Source organism: Pongo abelii, chromosome 19 (assembly GCF_028885655.2).
Source record: "Pongo abelii isolate AG06213 chromosome 19, NHGRI_mPonAbe1-v2.0_pri, whole genome shotgun sequence".
NCBI lineage: Eukaryota > Metazoa > Chordata > Mammalia > Primates > Hominidae > Pongo > Pongo abelii.
The window spans coordinates 69,048,078-69,064,266 of NC_072004.2; the positions used below are offsets into that span (position 1 = coordinate 69,048,078).

At 49.3% G+C, this 16,189-nt stretch overlaps 1 protein-coding gene across 3 annotated transcripts in view; it reads right to left on the reverse strand.

The window, feature by feature from the left end:
* Window positions 1–1,455: 1,455 nt before the first annotated feature.
* The window catches only part of PIP4K2B (phosphatidylinositol-5-phosphate 4-kinase type 2 beta), a 36,538-nt gene continuing 21,804 nt past the window's right edge, over window positions 1,456–16,189 (reverse strand). For all 3 annotated transcript variants that reach the window (XM_002827665.6, XM_054546624.2, XM_009251880.4), the window contains 6 exons: window positions 15,180–15,326; window positions 14,139–14,177; window positions 13,483–13,596; window positions 6,781–7,039; window positions 6,203–6,306; window positions 1,456–5,538 (listed from right to left, as the gene is read on the reverse strand). In XM_002827665.6, the coding sequence (XP_002827711.1) occupies window positions 5,458–5,538; window positions 6,203–6,306; window positions 6,781–7,039; window positions 13,483–13,596; window positions 14,139–14,177; window positions 15,180–15,326 (744 nt within the window). In that variant the 3' untranslated portion in view covers window positions 1,456–5,457. The remainder of the gene's footprint in view (window positions 5,539–6,202; window positions 6,307–6,780; window positions 7,040–13,482; window positions 13,597–14,138; window positions 14,178–15,179; window positions 15,327–16,189) is intronic.

Sequence of the window (16,189 nt, forward strand, 5' to 3'; positions counted from 1 at the left end):
CTCCTGCTTTTGTCTTTGATGCTTTCCTGCAGATCTCTGCCCTAGCTGGGCAGCTACAGCCAGCCACTCAGTGTGCGTGGCCTGGCCCTCGGCTTGCTTTCTGTCTCGTGCTCTACTCCATCAGTGCGTGCCAGTGGGGACAATCCACATGTCACTTGCTGCATGCTCCCTGTGTGCTAGGCCCCACACAAGTGCTTTACACGGTCTAGAATTTATTCATCATGATGACTCAAGGTAGTTGAGATTATCCTTGTTTGGAGAAGAAGGACAGTTAAATAACTTACCCAAGTCTACTTTAATAAGTGATAAAGCAAAGACATAAACTCATGTTCCATTGACTCCAGAGCTTAGAATCCTTTTCACTCAAACTCTATGGGAAAACCCTTACATCTTTTATTGCTTCAAGTAGAAATTTGGCCAAGTACCCATAAGTAGTCTATATTAGTGTTTCTTAACCTGGCCAGCACATTAGTCACCTGTGGAATTCCTAAAACACATACCTTGATCCCACCCCTTGAGATTCCAATTGGCCTTTTAGGGGCCTGGGTACCTGTCTGTTCCAGAATTCCCCAAGTGATTCCAGCTTGCAATCTGCAGTACATAGATGGCCTAATAAGCAAGTAGAAAGTTTGCATAGCAGAGTGGTTCCCAAACATTAGCCCCCATCGGAATCACCTGGAGGGCTCATTAAAAGTTTGATTCAGTAGATCTGGGTTGGAACCTGAGAATTTGCATTTCTGACTCCCAGGTGCTAATGACACTGCTGGTCCAAGACCACACTTTGAGAACTACTGGGTTTTAAGCTAAGTGCCCAGATGGAGTAGATGAGGTGCACAGAGGTGACATGTTCAAAGTTATGTCAGGTGAGTGGCTCCTAGCCAGAGTTTGTTCTGCACAGTTGGCGGAGGGGCAGGGGTTGTCCATTCTTCCATGTGCATGGTAGTAACAGCTAACAGGCAGATCGGCCCTGGTGCTGTGGTGTTTTGTTTATTTTTTCCTTAAGAGTCTCATTGTTGCCCGGGCTGGAGTGCTGTGGTGCAATCATGGCTAACTGCAGCCTCAACCTCCCAAGCTCAAGTGATCCTCCTGCCTCAGCCTCCTGAGTAGCTGGGACTACAGACATGTGCCATCACATCCAGCTAATTCTTGTTTTGTAGAGATGGGGTCTCACTATGTTACCCAGACTGGTACCGAACTCCTGGGCTCAAGTGATCCTCCTGCCTTGGCCTCCCCAAGTACTGGGCATGAGCCACCAAACCCAGCCAGTGGTGCTGTGCTTTTAACCACTGTTTATTAATTGCATCTGAAAGTGGGATGTCATTGACCATATTCTTTCTCCAAACTCAAGCCATACATTGATTTAGCCGAAGCTGCCTCTAAAGCTAGGACCAAAACTTTTTAATTCTGGAAAGAAAAAAAAAGGTTCGTTTCCCAAGGACTCACACATAAAAGATGTACAGAAAGCTTTTTGAGTTTTATTTTTTCCTCAGGTTGGAGATTCATCGTAACATGCATGCATTTTCAAACAGTAACAGGGTCTCAAACTGTTTAAAGCAGACGTTAGACAAGCACAGGGGATTGAAAATTCCTATTTAAAAAATGGAAACTGCAGTGGGATATGGAGAAGTCACACACTTGGTGGGGTGGTGGTTTGTCGGGCTTCCCCAAAAGGTGGATATGAACTTCATTCACATTTTTTAATTTCAATGATCTGACCTGATGCTGGGGTGTGCCGAGCAGTACTGCCCCCTCCCCCAAGGGTGTTGGCTTCCACCGCCTCACACAGCGGCTCTGCGCAAGGGCAAGAGGCTCCTGTGGAAACTTCTGCCCTGGGATACTGGCACAAGCTGCCAAGGGACAGCTGAGTCTCCTTTTCCCCATGGGGCACTCTTCATAAGTGGCACATTCTAGAGGAGGGAGAGGGCCACGTCACTGCCCCCTGCAGATGGCTGGTAGATTGGGGAACAGTTGTCTGAAATGGGTTTTCCCTTTCAGGACCTCCTGCCCGCACGACTGCCAGAAAGAGATGAGGCTCCTAGACTTGGGGGGCCACAGGTTTAAGGCCAGAGCTCTGAGTGTTGTTTAAATGCACTGTCCCTTCCAGCCCCCAACACCTGAGTAACTCACATGCTGGGGTGCTGCAGTTTTCTCTCCCACCCTGAATTGGTAAAAAGACAACTGGGGGGTTGGACTGGCTACTGAGCAAAGTCCTGGGTCTTTGGTCCACCTCCCCAAGGTATGCCCTGGCAGACCACGAAGACAGGAAAGGCAGGGCAGGAGCGTAGCCTCATGCCCTGAGCGCTACCAGCAGGCCTGTTTGAGGCCAAAAGCACAGGCAAGAGAAAGAGTGAAGTAGGGAGAGGGGATAAAGAGCTGCCTGTGGTGGGAACTTAAGAGACTGCCACTGAGAACAGCCACAGGGGCCACTCGTGGCGCTTGCCACAGACCAGCAACCCCTGAGCTAGAGAAAGGAGAGGTGGAGCACTGCTTCAGTCTGCGCCCCTCAGCTGTGGCTTCCCAGCATGCCCTGTGACCCCCAAGCCACAGGGTACAGGAAAGGAGTTTGTGCTGGGGGACAAAAAGACCCAGTGGTTAATTAACAGGAACCAGGGCCAGGGGCCTTCATCTAGAGGTCAGTGGAGTCTCCAGGGCACTCATCACTGTGGCTGGGAGACTACAGTGTCTCGGCTGCGGATTTGTGGAAAAAGGGGGGGAAGGATGGGAGAAGGGGTGACTGGATGCCAGCCAGGAATCCTGGCCTTAGCCCTATCCTGGCCTCGCCTAATCAGCCATGTCCTTATTCTTAACACCTTTCTTCTTGGGAGACCCAACATTATTCTGAGATGCCACGAGACTGTTTAGCTTTTCTTCATGGCCCCAGGGAGTGAGGCTGAGGGTAGTCACTTCCGCTCCGATGCCTTCGACTGCCCAGTAAAAGAATGGTGGGACCCAAGGAGGAAAGAGTGGGGGCAGACAATGCTTGGGGGATCAGTCCACTTTCTCTACATTCAAACTGCAGACCGAACAGAATACCATGACAAAAAGAAGAGAAAGGAAACTTGCATAAACCAAGATAAATAGCTTTTAAACATTTGAATGCCAAAAATTGGGGGCCAAACTCAAGGTTTTGAAGATAGCACAGCGAATGACCTTTAAAAAAAAAATTGAAAATCCACCAAACCACAGCTCAAAATGTTGTGACCCAGTCAACAATACTGTCAGAAAAACAAAAAGCATTTGAAACAGAATGCTACCTCTCAAAATGTAAACAATATACAAAACACACACACATACACACACACACACAAACTCAATGTTAAACAAGTTAGATACCTGGTAGTCGTCTCTAACCGGTAAGAATGTGTTACACTTTCCATACACATTATGGCAACATGATCAGCAGACCAAACGCAGAGAAGCCGGTAGGAGCCCGAGGCCACGGAGGCTGCTGGAAGACAGCTTTCCAAGCTTCAGAGATGCTGCGCCTGATGAGGAGCAGATCCAAACTTCCATTCTTCGTTATGACGTGGGGAAATCAAGTCCAAACATTATTCCTACATAATCCCTTTCCCAAGTCAAATTTGTTTTCTCCGTGAGCCAGTTGGTTTCAAATTCCCTAAGTCATGTAGTGGTCTTGCGGCAGTTGTTCAGACCTACCTATGGCCCCTTCCTGGGGCCAAGGCAGTGGTTTGACCCCCATCTGCCTCTTCCAGAAGGTTTCCCATCCAATCCAGCAGCCCCAGTGAAGTCCAAGAATGCCGTCTCCATGCCTTCCTGACCTGTGTGCTGTGAGTCAGGCACAGAGACAGTGCTGGTTCCTGCTTCGGAAGCTGGGCTTGGCCAGGTCTGGAGGGAGCCACAGGAAACCAGTCTACTCATTCAAAATGGTTTCACAAGCGATCTTCACGTCTTTGGGGTTATCTGCAAGTTTGACCATATCTCACTCCAAATCCCCAGTTCCTGGTTGAGGGGGTGAGAGGATGCAGGAATGTACCTCCCCCAATGCAGAACAACAGGGCTGTTTCTCTCCTGGCCAGAGCAGCCTGTGGCTCAGTTCTGAGGGCCTGGGGGGCAGGCTCCGAAGGCAGGTAGAACACCTGCAGGAAGCCACTCCTTCCAAAAAAGCCCGTGGGCTGCAGATCTGCTAAAAGTCTAGAGCGGGGCAACAAGGAAAAACAGCCCCAAGGCTGGGGCCAGGTCAAAACCCACATCAAGCCTCCAAACTGGATTTCCTGGATCACATCCTCATGTAACTAGGAAGCCACCTCATGTTTGGACACCACACTCTAAGATGGGGGCACCTTGCTGGCTATAACTCTCCAGGCACAGGGAGACAGATCTCCTACAAGGTCATCCTGGAGCTTAAGGAGGTGTCTCTGCTAAAAAGCACTCCAGGCGCTTGGAGATCTGCCCAGAGCTAGGAGCTCGGCTAGAAGTGAGAGTGCCTAGGAGGAGGTCAGAAGGAAGAAGGAAATAGATCGAGGGCACAGGGCCTCATTTGATACATCAGTTTCTGAGGTTTTCCCAAAGGGAAATAACCATTTAAACATGAGGGTCCTGATAAATCCAAAGGTACTCTAGTTCCTCTTGACTTAGTGGGAGGCAGGCTTTACAGAGAGGACTTCTGAACTCCAGGGGCTAAGAGAGCCTGGGGCTTGGGTGATCATCACAGGGTTCTCTGAGAACCAGGTGTCCGAGAGCCCAGCCGCTTTCCTGCCCCTCACCATCCCATGAGGATGAACTTATTCCCCTCTGAGATCTCTGATTCTGATCTGAGATCTCTGATGTTGACCTGGTGTGTTCCAGACAGGATGGAGGAATAATGCAACATTTTTCACTTGAATCCAAGGGAAAGGTGGAGGAAGTCGTGCACAATACTGCATAAAATTACAAAGTTAATCCAGACAAGAGCAAATGCAGCAGGGCGAGGTGTCTGACCTCTCCAATATGGCATCATAGCACTTGGCTCTGGAAGGACCCTTGTGCTGGGTCTACTGGGTATCTCTTTAATTGAAGGGAACTGAGAGCTCAGCAAAGATGGGGAGGGTGGGTAGGCTGATGAAATATGATTATAAATAGCAAACCTGGAGCAATGAAATTTCAGAAACAAAACCCAAATAAACCCACGAAGTCATCTCTAGCCCCAAGGTTATCTTAAAAGGTTACAAAGTACCAAAAAGGGAACCCCTTTTTAACCTGGGTGTCAAATGGGGAGAAAAAATCAAGGGTAAGCAGAAGGTGGGGTTACATCCTGTGAGCAGGTGCACACACAGCACATCCCCCTCCTCTTCAGCTAAAGTCTCTTTCGGTGTCACAGGCTGCAGTCTCATTGCTAAAGCCCTCCCAAACCCGACTTTGCTCCCACCCTCCCATCTGGCCCAAATACACACTTCTCCCTAACTCCCGATCCCCGACCCCATATCCAGCTCTCTGGCTCTGGCTGAAGGTAGAAGAGAACTACGTCAGGATGTTGGACATAAACTCGTTGAAGCGTTTGGAGTACTGCTCAGGGTTCACAGTCGAGATCTCGGCCCCTGCCTGTAATACACAAGAGGCTGATTCAGGTTGAGTTCCTGTGACCCAATCAGGAGGCTGTACCTGGGAGGAGCCAGGGTATTCAGAAGCTTCTTACTCAGTATCAGAGCTGAATACCACCCCCGACCCCACCAAGACTGAGCAGACCACCTCAGGAAGTGGCATACAAGTCCTGAACTGTCCTGGCCCCACTCCTGTGATTTATAACCCCAGGCCTGCACCGAAGTAGAAGAAAGGCAGTGGGGAGGTGGCAAAGCGGCTCTGGATCTCTGTGGGGGCCACTACACGGAGAACAGGGCTTCAGGACCACAGGGAAACAGGCCTGTGGGGAGCAGTATGGGCATGGAAACAAAGCTGTTACTCGCCCTTCAACAAGATGCACAACAGGCCCAGCAGGCCCTGGGGAAAGACGCTGGCGGGCTTGGCCCCGAGGGCTGGAGAACTGGGGGATAAACAAACTGGGCCCAGCCTGGCAGGGAGCGGGTGGGTGAAGGCAGGGAACATGGCAAGGCAGGCAGGCTGCTCTTCCAGTCTGCTCTCCTGGGAAAAAGGGGACAGGAGTGTGTTCCTTGGAGCAGGAGGCTTGAGACTGCCCTCCCTGGGGTCTGAGGGCAAGCACAGACACACCGACCCAGCTGGGCCCTGGATGAAGATGGAGAGGACTCACCCCATGCTTCACCGTTTTGGCAGCATGTGCAGCTTTCTTCTTCGTATCGTATGGCGTGAGGATATCGATGATGGCCATGAAATACACCTCCTTCTTGGGGGAACCTGGAAGGACAAGGAGAACAGGGAAGAAGGAAGAGGGGGCAGGAGAAGGGCAGACAGCAGCTGGGCACTGCTACAACCCCCAGACACAAGGCTCAGCTCCATCCTTATCATGTTGGGGCTGAGAAAAGGACCAGCGGAGTCCTTTCCAGCTTTCATAGCTCTTATCTTATTGGATCTTCACAGTCACTCTGTGGGGCTGACAGGACAGTATGAATAAAGTTTGGTTCATCCCACGAACCAGAGCAGAACCACTCTTCAGTCAGCCAGGACAAACAGGGAAGTACAGGAAAGCCTGGCAGAGAAGGAGCCCCAGGTTCAGGTGATGACCCTGGATGGGAGTCTGGAGGCAGAAAGAGGTCAAAGGCAGCAATGAATGAGGTGGAGGTCCAGATGCCCCTAGAAGGATCTAAACAATGAGCTGAGGGGGTAGGGTGAGGGCAGGGCTGTGCAGAGCAGGCACAGGCTCTGACTTACTTTCATGGCTTTTCATGGCATAGACATCAACAGAGGGGTCGAATTCCCCAGGACCAAAGAACCGAGGAAAGCTGAGGAGGTTGCCAGGGCTGTCCGGAGGTGTGCCATAGGAGCAGAGTAGGTTGCCGCCCACCCCATCATTCTCACACTCCTCGTCCTCTGCCCGCTCCTCCACCTCCATCTCCTCCTGCTCTGCCCGGTCCACGTCGTGGATGCCCACCAGCAGGCTGTAGTCCATGATCTTCAGCTGTGCCAAGAACTAGGAAGGCCAAGGATGGAAAGATGGAAGGAAGAAGAGGTTACACAGGACATCCCAGTGACATCCAGCAAGGGGGGAAAGGCATTCCTTTCAACTCAATTCTACAGACAGTTTTGAAATTCAACAGAGAGTAAGGCATCAGAGAACCCGCCCTCGCGAGCTCTCTAAGTCTAATGGGGAAGACAGTCATTCAGCAGGGGAAAGGCAGGAGGTCAAGGCTGCAGTGAGCTGCGATCACACCACTGCACTCTAGCTGGGTAACAGAGGGAGATGGTCTCAAAAAAAAAAAAAAAAAAAAAGCAAGGAGCTGTAGGAGTTTACAGTGAGGGGTGAGCAAGACCCTCCCTGAAGAAAGGAGTTGAGGCCAAGGCTGAAGGATGAAGAGGAGTCAGTGAGGCAAGTACTGCAGGTTAAAGATAGAATGAGCGCTGCAGGAAGAGGGAACAGCCCATGACGGTTTGGGATCAAGAGAGGCCATGGTGGCTGGGCACGGTGGCTCATGCCTGTAATCCCAGAACTTTGGGAGGCCAATTAAGGAGGATCACTTGAGGCCAGGAGTTTGAGACTAGCCTCAGCAATGTGGTGAGACCCCATCTCTACAAAAAAATTTAAAAATTAGCTGGACGTGGCAGTGCACACCTGTAGTCCTACCTACTTGGGAGGCTCAAGTGGGAGGATCGCTTGAGCCCAGGAATTTAAGGCTGCAGTAAGCTATGACGGCACTACTGCACTCAAGCCTGGGGAACAGAGTGAGACCCTGTCTCTTATTTAAAAAAGAGGCCATGGCCAAGTTTGAGGAAAGAAATAATGAAATGATATACTATGGAAGAGGATGGAGAGATGAATGCAACACAACAATATATTTCAGATCAAAATTTCAACCCATTATGAGTCCTAAACCCAATGTAGTGGGCTGGAACTAGGATTTCTTTAAATTAAATGCAGTAGTCCACCCTTATCCACAATGGTTTCAGTTACCTGTGGTCAACTACAGTCCAAAAATATTAAATGGAAAATTCCAGAAATAATTCATAAGTTTTTAAATAGTGCACCATTCTGAGTAGCGTGATAAAATCTTGCTATGTCCCATTCAGTGCTGCCCAGGATGCAGATTATCCCTTTGTCCAGTATATCCACACTGTACGCACTAACATCCCATTAGTCTTTCAGTAGCTGTCAGTAGCTGTCTTGGTTATCAGTTCACTATAGTTGTATCACAGTGCTTGTATTCAAGTAACCCATATTTGACTTCATTATGACTCCAAAGAGCAAGAGTAGTGATGTTGGAAATTCAGATATGCCAAAGAGAAGCCATAAAGTGCTTTCTTTTTTTGAGACAGAGTCTTGTTCTGTCACTCAGGCTAGAGTGCACTGGTGCAATCTTGGCTCACTGCAACCTCTGCCTCCCAGGTTCAAGTGATTCTCCTGCCTCAGCCTCCCAAGTAACTGGGACTTCAGGCGTGCATCACCACACTCAGCTAATTTTTGTATTTTTAGTAGAGACACAGTTTCATCCTGTTGGCCAGGCTGGTCTCCAGCTCCTGACCTCAAGTGATCCACCTGCCTCAGCCTCCCAAAGTGCTGGGATTACAGGTGTGAGCCACTGCACCTGGCCAGCTTTAAGTGAAAAGGTGAAAGCTCTTGACTTAAAAAGAAAATAAATTGCATGCTGAGGTTGCTAAGATCTCCTGTAAGAACAAATCTTCTATCCGTGAAATTGTGAAGAAGGAAAAAAATTCATGCATAATATATATAGGGTTCAGTACTATCTGTGGCTTCAGGCATCCACTGGAGATCTTGGAACATGTCCCCTGCTGATAAGGGGGGACTACTGTATAATAAAATAGAATAGAAAATATCAGAATACATGACAGAAAATAAGGGTAGACAGTGTTTCAGTTGTGTGTATCCATTGGGTTGCAAGGTAAAATATACTTCTAGCTGGCCTCAGAGACAAAGTCTGAAAAAACTACGTCATCGACTTATCAGCCCAGGTAAAAATAGAAAAAAAAGGAAAAGGGAACACAAAACCACACAAGAATGGCAGCCAGAACCAACCAATATTCTCAACCCATTCCCCGAAGGTCAAAAGAGGCTGTGTGGTGCTGGGGGAAAGTTCTGGGGTCCTCCCCTAGCATCATGTGACTCCCCTTGCCAAGCCTTAGTTTTCTCATCTATATAATGGGTGCTGTGGGCAGGGTGGTGGTTCAAGTATTTTATCTAGGATTTCAAGACAAAGTATAGAATGATACAGGATGGAAATGGCCAGCTAGCATTCCAGTTTAGCTAATAATGAGGCAAGAGTGCAGTCACCATCATACAGTGGTCACTAGGAGACTGTTAGACTGACCACCATGTTAGGCCCTAACAGAGAAAGAACTAGGAGGAGAATCATCATGGAAGCAGAGCGGCTCTATGCACAGGCCCAGAACACAACTAAGGACAAGGAGCCCTAAAGATGGGAGCCCAGCAGGATCTCCTTGGAAGAGGAACGGTGGGAGGGACGCCACTCTGAGCACTTCTAGACAAAGCCTTCTCAAGGCCCAGGAAGAAGGGGCTGGGGTCCCAGGAAAAAGAGGGTCCATGCACTATGCCCTCCACCCACCTGAGAACATTTATAAAGCAACATGCATTGAAAACAAATGCACTAAGTAAACTGCATTAAATTCTTCTTAGAACCACAGTACGGGGAGAGGGTAGAAAAGGGAGAAGGACAAAGACTCAGGACAAATAAGGTCAGATGATGAAAGGCAGAATAAGGAAAGAACATAGTTGGGGGTGATTAAGGAAACACTTCCTAGCAAAACGAAGTTTATGACACCCATGTACACAGTAGCATTATTCCCAACAGCTACAAGATGGAAGCAACCTAATTGTGATGGCTAACTGTATATGCCAGCTGGACTGGGCCTGAGTGCCCAGACACTTGGTAAAGCATTATTCTGGGTGTGTCTGTGAGGGTTTCTGGGTGAAATGAGCATTGAACTGGTGGACTGAGTAAAGCAGATGGCCCTCCCCAGTGTGGATGGGCATCATCCAATCAGCAGAAGGCCTGAAGAGAAGAAAAAGGGTCGTGACCCTCCGGTGAGGAAGAGGGAACTCCTTCTGCCTAGCGGCCTGATGGCCTGTAGAATAAAACCACACCACCAGCTCTCCTGGGCCTCCAGCTTGCTGACTACAGATCTCGTTGGTTTCCATAATCCCATGAACCAATTCCTTAAAATAAATCTCTTGGGGCCGGGTGCAGTGGCTCACACCTGTAATCCCAGCACTTTGGGAGGCCAAGGCAGGCAGATCATGAGGTCAGGAGACCGAGACCATGCTGGCTAACATGGTGAAACCCCGTGTCTACTAAAAATACAAAAAAAAACTAGCTGGGCATGGTGGCGGGCGCCTGTAGTCCCAGCTACTCGGGAGGCTGAGGCAGGAGAATGGCGTGAACCCGGGAGGCGGAGCTTGCAGTGAGCTGAGATCACACCACTGTACTCCAGCCTGGGCGACAGAGCGAGACTCCATCTCAAAAAAATAAATAAATAAAAAATAAATATCTTGGTATAAAGAGATTTACAAAACATCCTATAGGTTTTGTTTCTCTGGAGAACCCCAACTGATATAACACGTGTCCATTAACTGATGAATAAACAAAATGTAATACATCCATACAATGGAATATTAATCAGTTTTTGTGTGTGTGTGGTTTTTTTTTTTTTTTTTTTTGAGATGAGGTCTCATTCTGTCGCCCAGGCTGGAGTGCAGTGGCGCGATCTTGGCTCACTGCAAGCTCCACCTCCCGCGTTCATGCCATTCTCCTGCCTCAGCCTCCCGAGTAGCTGGGACTACAGGCGCCCACCACCACACCTGCCTAATTTTGTTTTTGTATTTTTAGTAGAGATGGGGTTTCACCATGTTAGCCAGGATAGTCTCGATCTCCTGACCTCGTGATCCGCCCGCCTTGGCCTCCCAAAGTGCTGGGATTACAGGTGTGAGCCACCGCGCCTGGCTTTTGTTTGTTTGTTTGTTTTAAAGAGACGGGGTCTTACTCTCTAGTTCAGGCTGATGCACAGTGGCATGATCATAGCTCACCACAACCGTGAACTCCTAGGCACAAGGGATCCTCCCACCCAGCCTCCTGAATAGCTAGGACTACAGGCACATGTCACCACACCCAGCTAGTTTTTAATTTTTTGTAGAGACAGCATCTCAGTAAATTGCCCAGGTCTCCAACTTCTGGCCTCAAGCAGTCCTTCTGCCTCAGCCTCCTGAGTTGCTGGGATTACAGGTGTGAACCATCATGCTCAGCCTTATTCAGCTTTAAAAAGAAAGAAATTCTGGCCAGGTGTGGTGGCTCACGCCTGTAATCCCAGCACTTTGGGAGGCAGAGGCGGGCAGATCACGAGGTCAGGAAATCGAGACCATCCTGGTCAACATGGTGAAACCCCGTCTCCACTAAAAAAATACAAAAATTAGCTGGGCATGGCAGCACGTGCCTGTAGTCCCAGCTACTCGGGAGGCTGAAGCCGGAGAATCACTTGAACCCGGGAGGAGGAGGTTGCAGTGAGCTGAGATCACACCACTGCACTCCAGCCTGGTGACAGAGCGAGACTCTGTCTCAAAACAAATAAGTAAATAATAAATAAATAATAAAAAGAAAAAAATCCTGAGATATGATACAATATGGATGAACCCTGAAGACATTATGCTAAGCGAAATAAGAGAGTCACAAAAGGACAACTGCTGTTTGCTTCCTTTTTTTTTTTTTTTTTTGAGACGGAGCTTCCTTCATAACATGTTGCCCAAGCTGGAGGGTCACTGCAACCTCTGCCTCCTGGGTTCAAGCGATTCTCCTGCCTCAGCCTCCCAAGTAGCTGGGATTACAGGCGTGCACCACCATGCCCGGCTAATTTTGTATTTTTAGTAGAGACCGGGTTTCTCCACGTTGGTCAGGCTGGTGACCTCAAACTCCTGACCTCAGGAGATCCACCCACCTCAGCCTCCCAAAGTGCTGGGATTACAGGCGTGAGCCACCTCGCTCGGCTGTTTGCTTCCTCTTATGTGAAGTTCTTAGAGTTGTCAACTTCATAGGGGCAGAAAATAGAATACTGATTGCCAGGGGTTAGGGAGGGGGAATTGGGAATTGGTGTTTAATGGGTGTAGAGTTTCAGCTGGGAAAGATAAAAGTTCAGAGATGAATGGTAGTGCTGGTTGCATAACAATGTGAATATACTTAATGCCACTCAACTATATATCAAAATGCTTAAGGTGCGTGCCTGTAGTCCCAGCTACTTGGGAGGCTGAGGTAGGAGAATCACTTGAACCCAGGAGGTGGAGGTTGCAGTGAGCCGAGATCGTGCCACTGCACTGCACTGCAGCCTGGGGACAGAGCGAGAATCTCCCCCCCCCAAAAAAATAATATAAAATAAAAAACCTATTATATGTATTTTACCACAATTAAAGAAAATTTTTTTTTCCCACGTTTGTTTGTAGGGTTTGGTTTTAACGAGCGGCCTCTCAATTTATTAAAAGAGAAGGAGACACTGAGTTATCAAGTGGTCCAGATAACATTTTCACTATTTAGCACCTGTCCTGCCTGGATTACAAACAGAAGTTTGCTGGGTAAGTGGAGAATCAGAGCCAGAGCCAGAGAAGAACCTGATTGGTGGATTTTTGTTTTTTGAGACAGGGTCTTGCTCTGTCACCCAGGCTGGAGCGCAGTGGCACGATCACAGCTCATGTTGCCTTGATCTGCTAGGCTCCAGTGATCCTCCCGCCTCACCCTTCCAAGGTGCTGGGATTACAAGAGTGAGCCGCCATGCTTAGCCAACTTTTTTGGTTTTTGTTTTGAGACAATGTCTCGCTCTGTTGCCCAGGCTGGAGTGTAGTGGTGAGACCACAGCTCACTGCAGCCTCATCTCCCGGGCTCAAACAATCCTTTCACCTCAGCCTCCCAAGTAGCTGGGACTACAGGTGTGTGCCCCTACGCCTGGCTAAATTTTTTAATTTTTAGTAGAGATGAGGTCTTGCTATGTTGCCTAGGCTGGTATTGAACTGCAGAGCTCAAGCGATCCTCCCACCTCAGACTCCCAAAATGTTGGGGTTACAGGACCTTAATAGCTGGGTTCCTACAGCTCTGATGGCCAGATGCCCTCTCCACTGTAGGGACAACAGCAGAAGGGAGTTTGAAAAAGGTGTTGGAATGAATTAGTGAAAAGGAAAAGCATCCTAAACTAAATTACAAAGGTCCTACTGGCGCCAACTATGCTCCATCAGGTGGAACGATCATTTGCACTTCCTTTAGGTGCCCATAAGTGCCCACGCTGCTCAAATCACCACCCTTTTGTCCATACTCCTGAAAAGTACTGAATTCCATTCTTCTTAAGGTTTAAGAGGCTCCTACTCTAGGTACAGAAGGAGTCCGGCAGGTGAAAATGAAGGTTAGTAAGTACCTCAACATCCCGCTTCAGTTTCTCCAAGAAGTTCTTTTTACTCTCCTCTCCCACGTGCAGCTTCTGCCCTTCATTGAGGAAGTCATTGTCTTTGAATGTTGGCAAGTCCTTGGCCTAGGAGAGCAACAGCAGTTAGGCTGGGGAAGCCTGGTTCATTCACCCCAGGGACACCCAACTGTTCTGCTGGGAGCAACTATACAGAAAGGGGAAGGAGGGGTTTTCAGTGTACCGACACTCAACCTGCTAAATCAACAGTGCAGGAGCCTCTAGTCCCAGGCTTTGGGCGGGCAGGGAAGGCAAATACATGGCAAATACATGAAAGATAAGGAATGACTAAAGGATTCTTTCCTGTTGAGCCTGGACCAGCTCAGGGCTCAGGCAGCCACTGACTTGACTCAGGGTGGACTATGAGATAGAAATGTCTGCCATCCCAGCAGGACTATGAAGAACGTAGTGAGGGCAGCGGTAAAAGACCAGAGACCAAGGTCTAGGCCTAGCACAAGGACAGGCAGGTGATTCATGACACAGGGCATTTCATGTTGACAGACGGCATGTCTGGGAGCTGGGCTAGGGGCTGGGGTGGGCGAGGGACAGGATGGCCGACAGTTGTTTCTGACTCCAAGCAACCCTTCCATTCCTGCTCAGCACCAGCATACCTTCTCTTTGTCGCTCGCTTCTCTGGCAACCGTAGAACCCTGAAAGGATAAGAGCCATCAGGGGAAGTCCAGCTGAGGCAAAGTCGACTGCATGAGCAAACGTGGGAGAGCCAGCAGGTGAACTCAAGTAGGCTGGTTAGAGTCCTAGAGGAGCCAGGAGGCAGCACCTTGTTCATTTACTGTGTCAAGCCCACTTATAGAGCTCTATGTGCAAGACACTTATTAGGTGCTCAACAAACAGGACTGCACTGGAGAAGCTCAGTCCCTGCCCTTGAGCTACTTTCCTTCTAACAGGGGAGACAGATATTCAGCAGTGGTTCCACAAGTCATTAGTTCATTCACTATGATGGTGCTCAGTGGTACAGGGAGGAGACAGGACACTCTGAAACCACATACCACACAGGTCCGGCCTGAGGAGGGACAATGGCCAGGGCCTATGTACTTCCTGGAAGTAGTATTTGGGCTGAGCTCAGAAAGGTAAGGAGGAAGCAATTAGGTTGGGGAAGGAGGGGGTGGAGAGAGAGAAGGAGACTATTCCAGACAGCAGATGTGAAATCCTGGGAGGAGCACAGGCACTGCAGGAACGCAGAGGAAACCAGCGCAGTTGCAGCACAGAGGGAAGGAATGGCGGCATAAGGTGACAGAAGTCAGAAGCCAGGTTCAAGAACACGGAGCACCCTAGTTCACAGCCACAAGTGTGTCCTCAGTGTCTAGAGATGCACTTGTGCTGGCAGTCCATGGGGGCTTGATGGATGCTAAAGTGCGTGCATCAGCACGGCCTCCCTCGCTGTGCACATTCCACAGACAAGAACATCAACTGCTGCATAAGTATGGCACATTTAGGGCTTAAATAATCTGTTACTGTCACCTGGACTTCAAACAGCCTTTGGTCCACAAGAATCAGGCATATCCACTCCAGAGTTCCCTGTCCATGACAACACATAGGCTCCAGCTTCCCAATTATATGGAAGTTGGAGTAGTAGCCCCTTCGGGGCTCAGATAGAGGGGAGGCACAGCTCTGGCAAACACAGAGCCCTTTACCTTGAGGTCATACTTGCGATGCACAGTGAGCCGATGGCTGAACACGTTCCTGGTAACCACCATGTAGGTTTCCACACCATCCACGGTCAGGCGGTACATGCCCAGGAACTGTGGCAAAAGGGTGTTGCCATGACACTCCACTATAAACTAGAATGGAAAGGAATAAGAGAGAGGACTAAGGAACAGGCAGTGCCAGGGATGGATGGGGCTCACCCCAGACTAAAATGCTCCCTGGCTCCCTGGGATTCTAACCTCTAGACCAGTAGTTCTCCAGCTGGGTTCTATGAAGTAACAGGGGTTTCTCAGGCTTAAAACGGGCAACAGCCACCTCCAGCCTCCTGTTGGCATGGCAGAGGGAGAGGCAAGCTGAGCAGGTGGCTCAGAGCCCCTGTGGGTTCATATTATTAGTATCTCACCTAAGATTTTGTTTAAAATAGGATTCTACCACAGGAAAATCCCTGATCCACACCTTGTGTCTCTTCTGCCAGCCTGATATGGGAAAGCCACAGGGAAGAGACAGGATGCAGAGGCAGGCCAGGGATCCAGCCATCTGGGAGAAGAGAACAGCTCCATATCCAAAGCTCTTATCCTTGCCATGCCCCAGGGTTTCTGCCATAACTCCCGAAAGACCAGAAGCTCCCTTTAGCCCTTCTCAGGTACCCCAGAAATGAAGACCCAAGTAGGCTGAGGACGGACACACAGATGGTGCCACGGGGCTCCCTGCCTTCCTCGTGGACAAGTTCCAGATGAGTGGAGAGATGGGACGGGAAAAGAAACAAGCCTGCTGAGCCGAGGGGGCCTCTTTCAGAAGAAACGGGGTGGATGCCAGAGCGTGAACACTTTCCAACTGGGACTCAGTCAGCGATGAGCTTTCATGGCTCCTTTTTCTTTTTTAAAGTAGGCATTTCAGCTCACAGAAATACGGTTGCAGGAGAGTCCCACTGCTTGGTGATCAGAAGCAGCTGCCATTACCAGAGAGGACCAACTCCTCCCTAAGAAGCTCCCCTAGG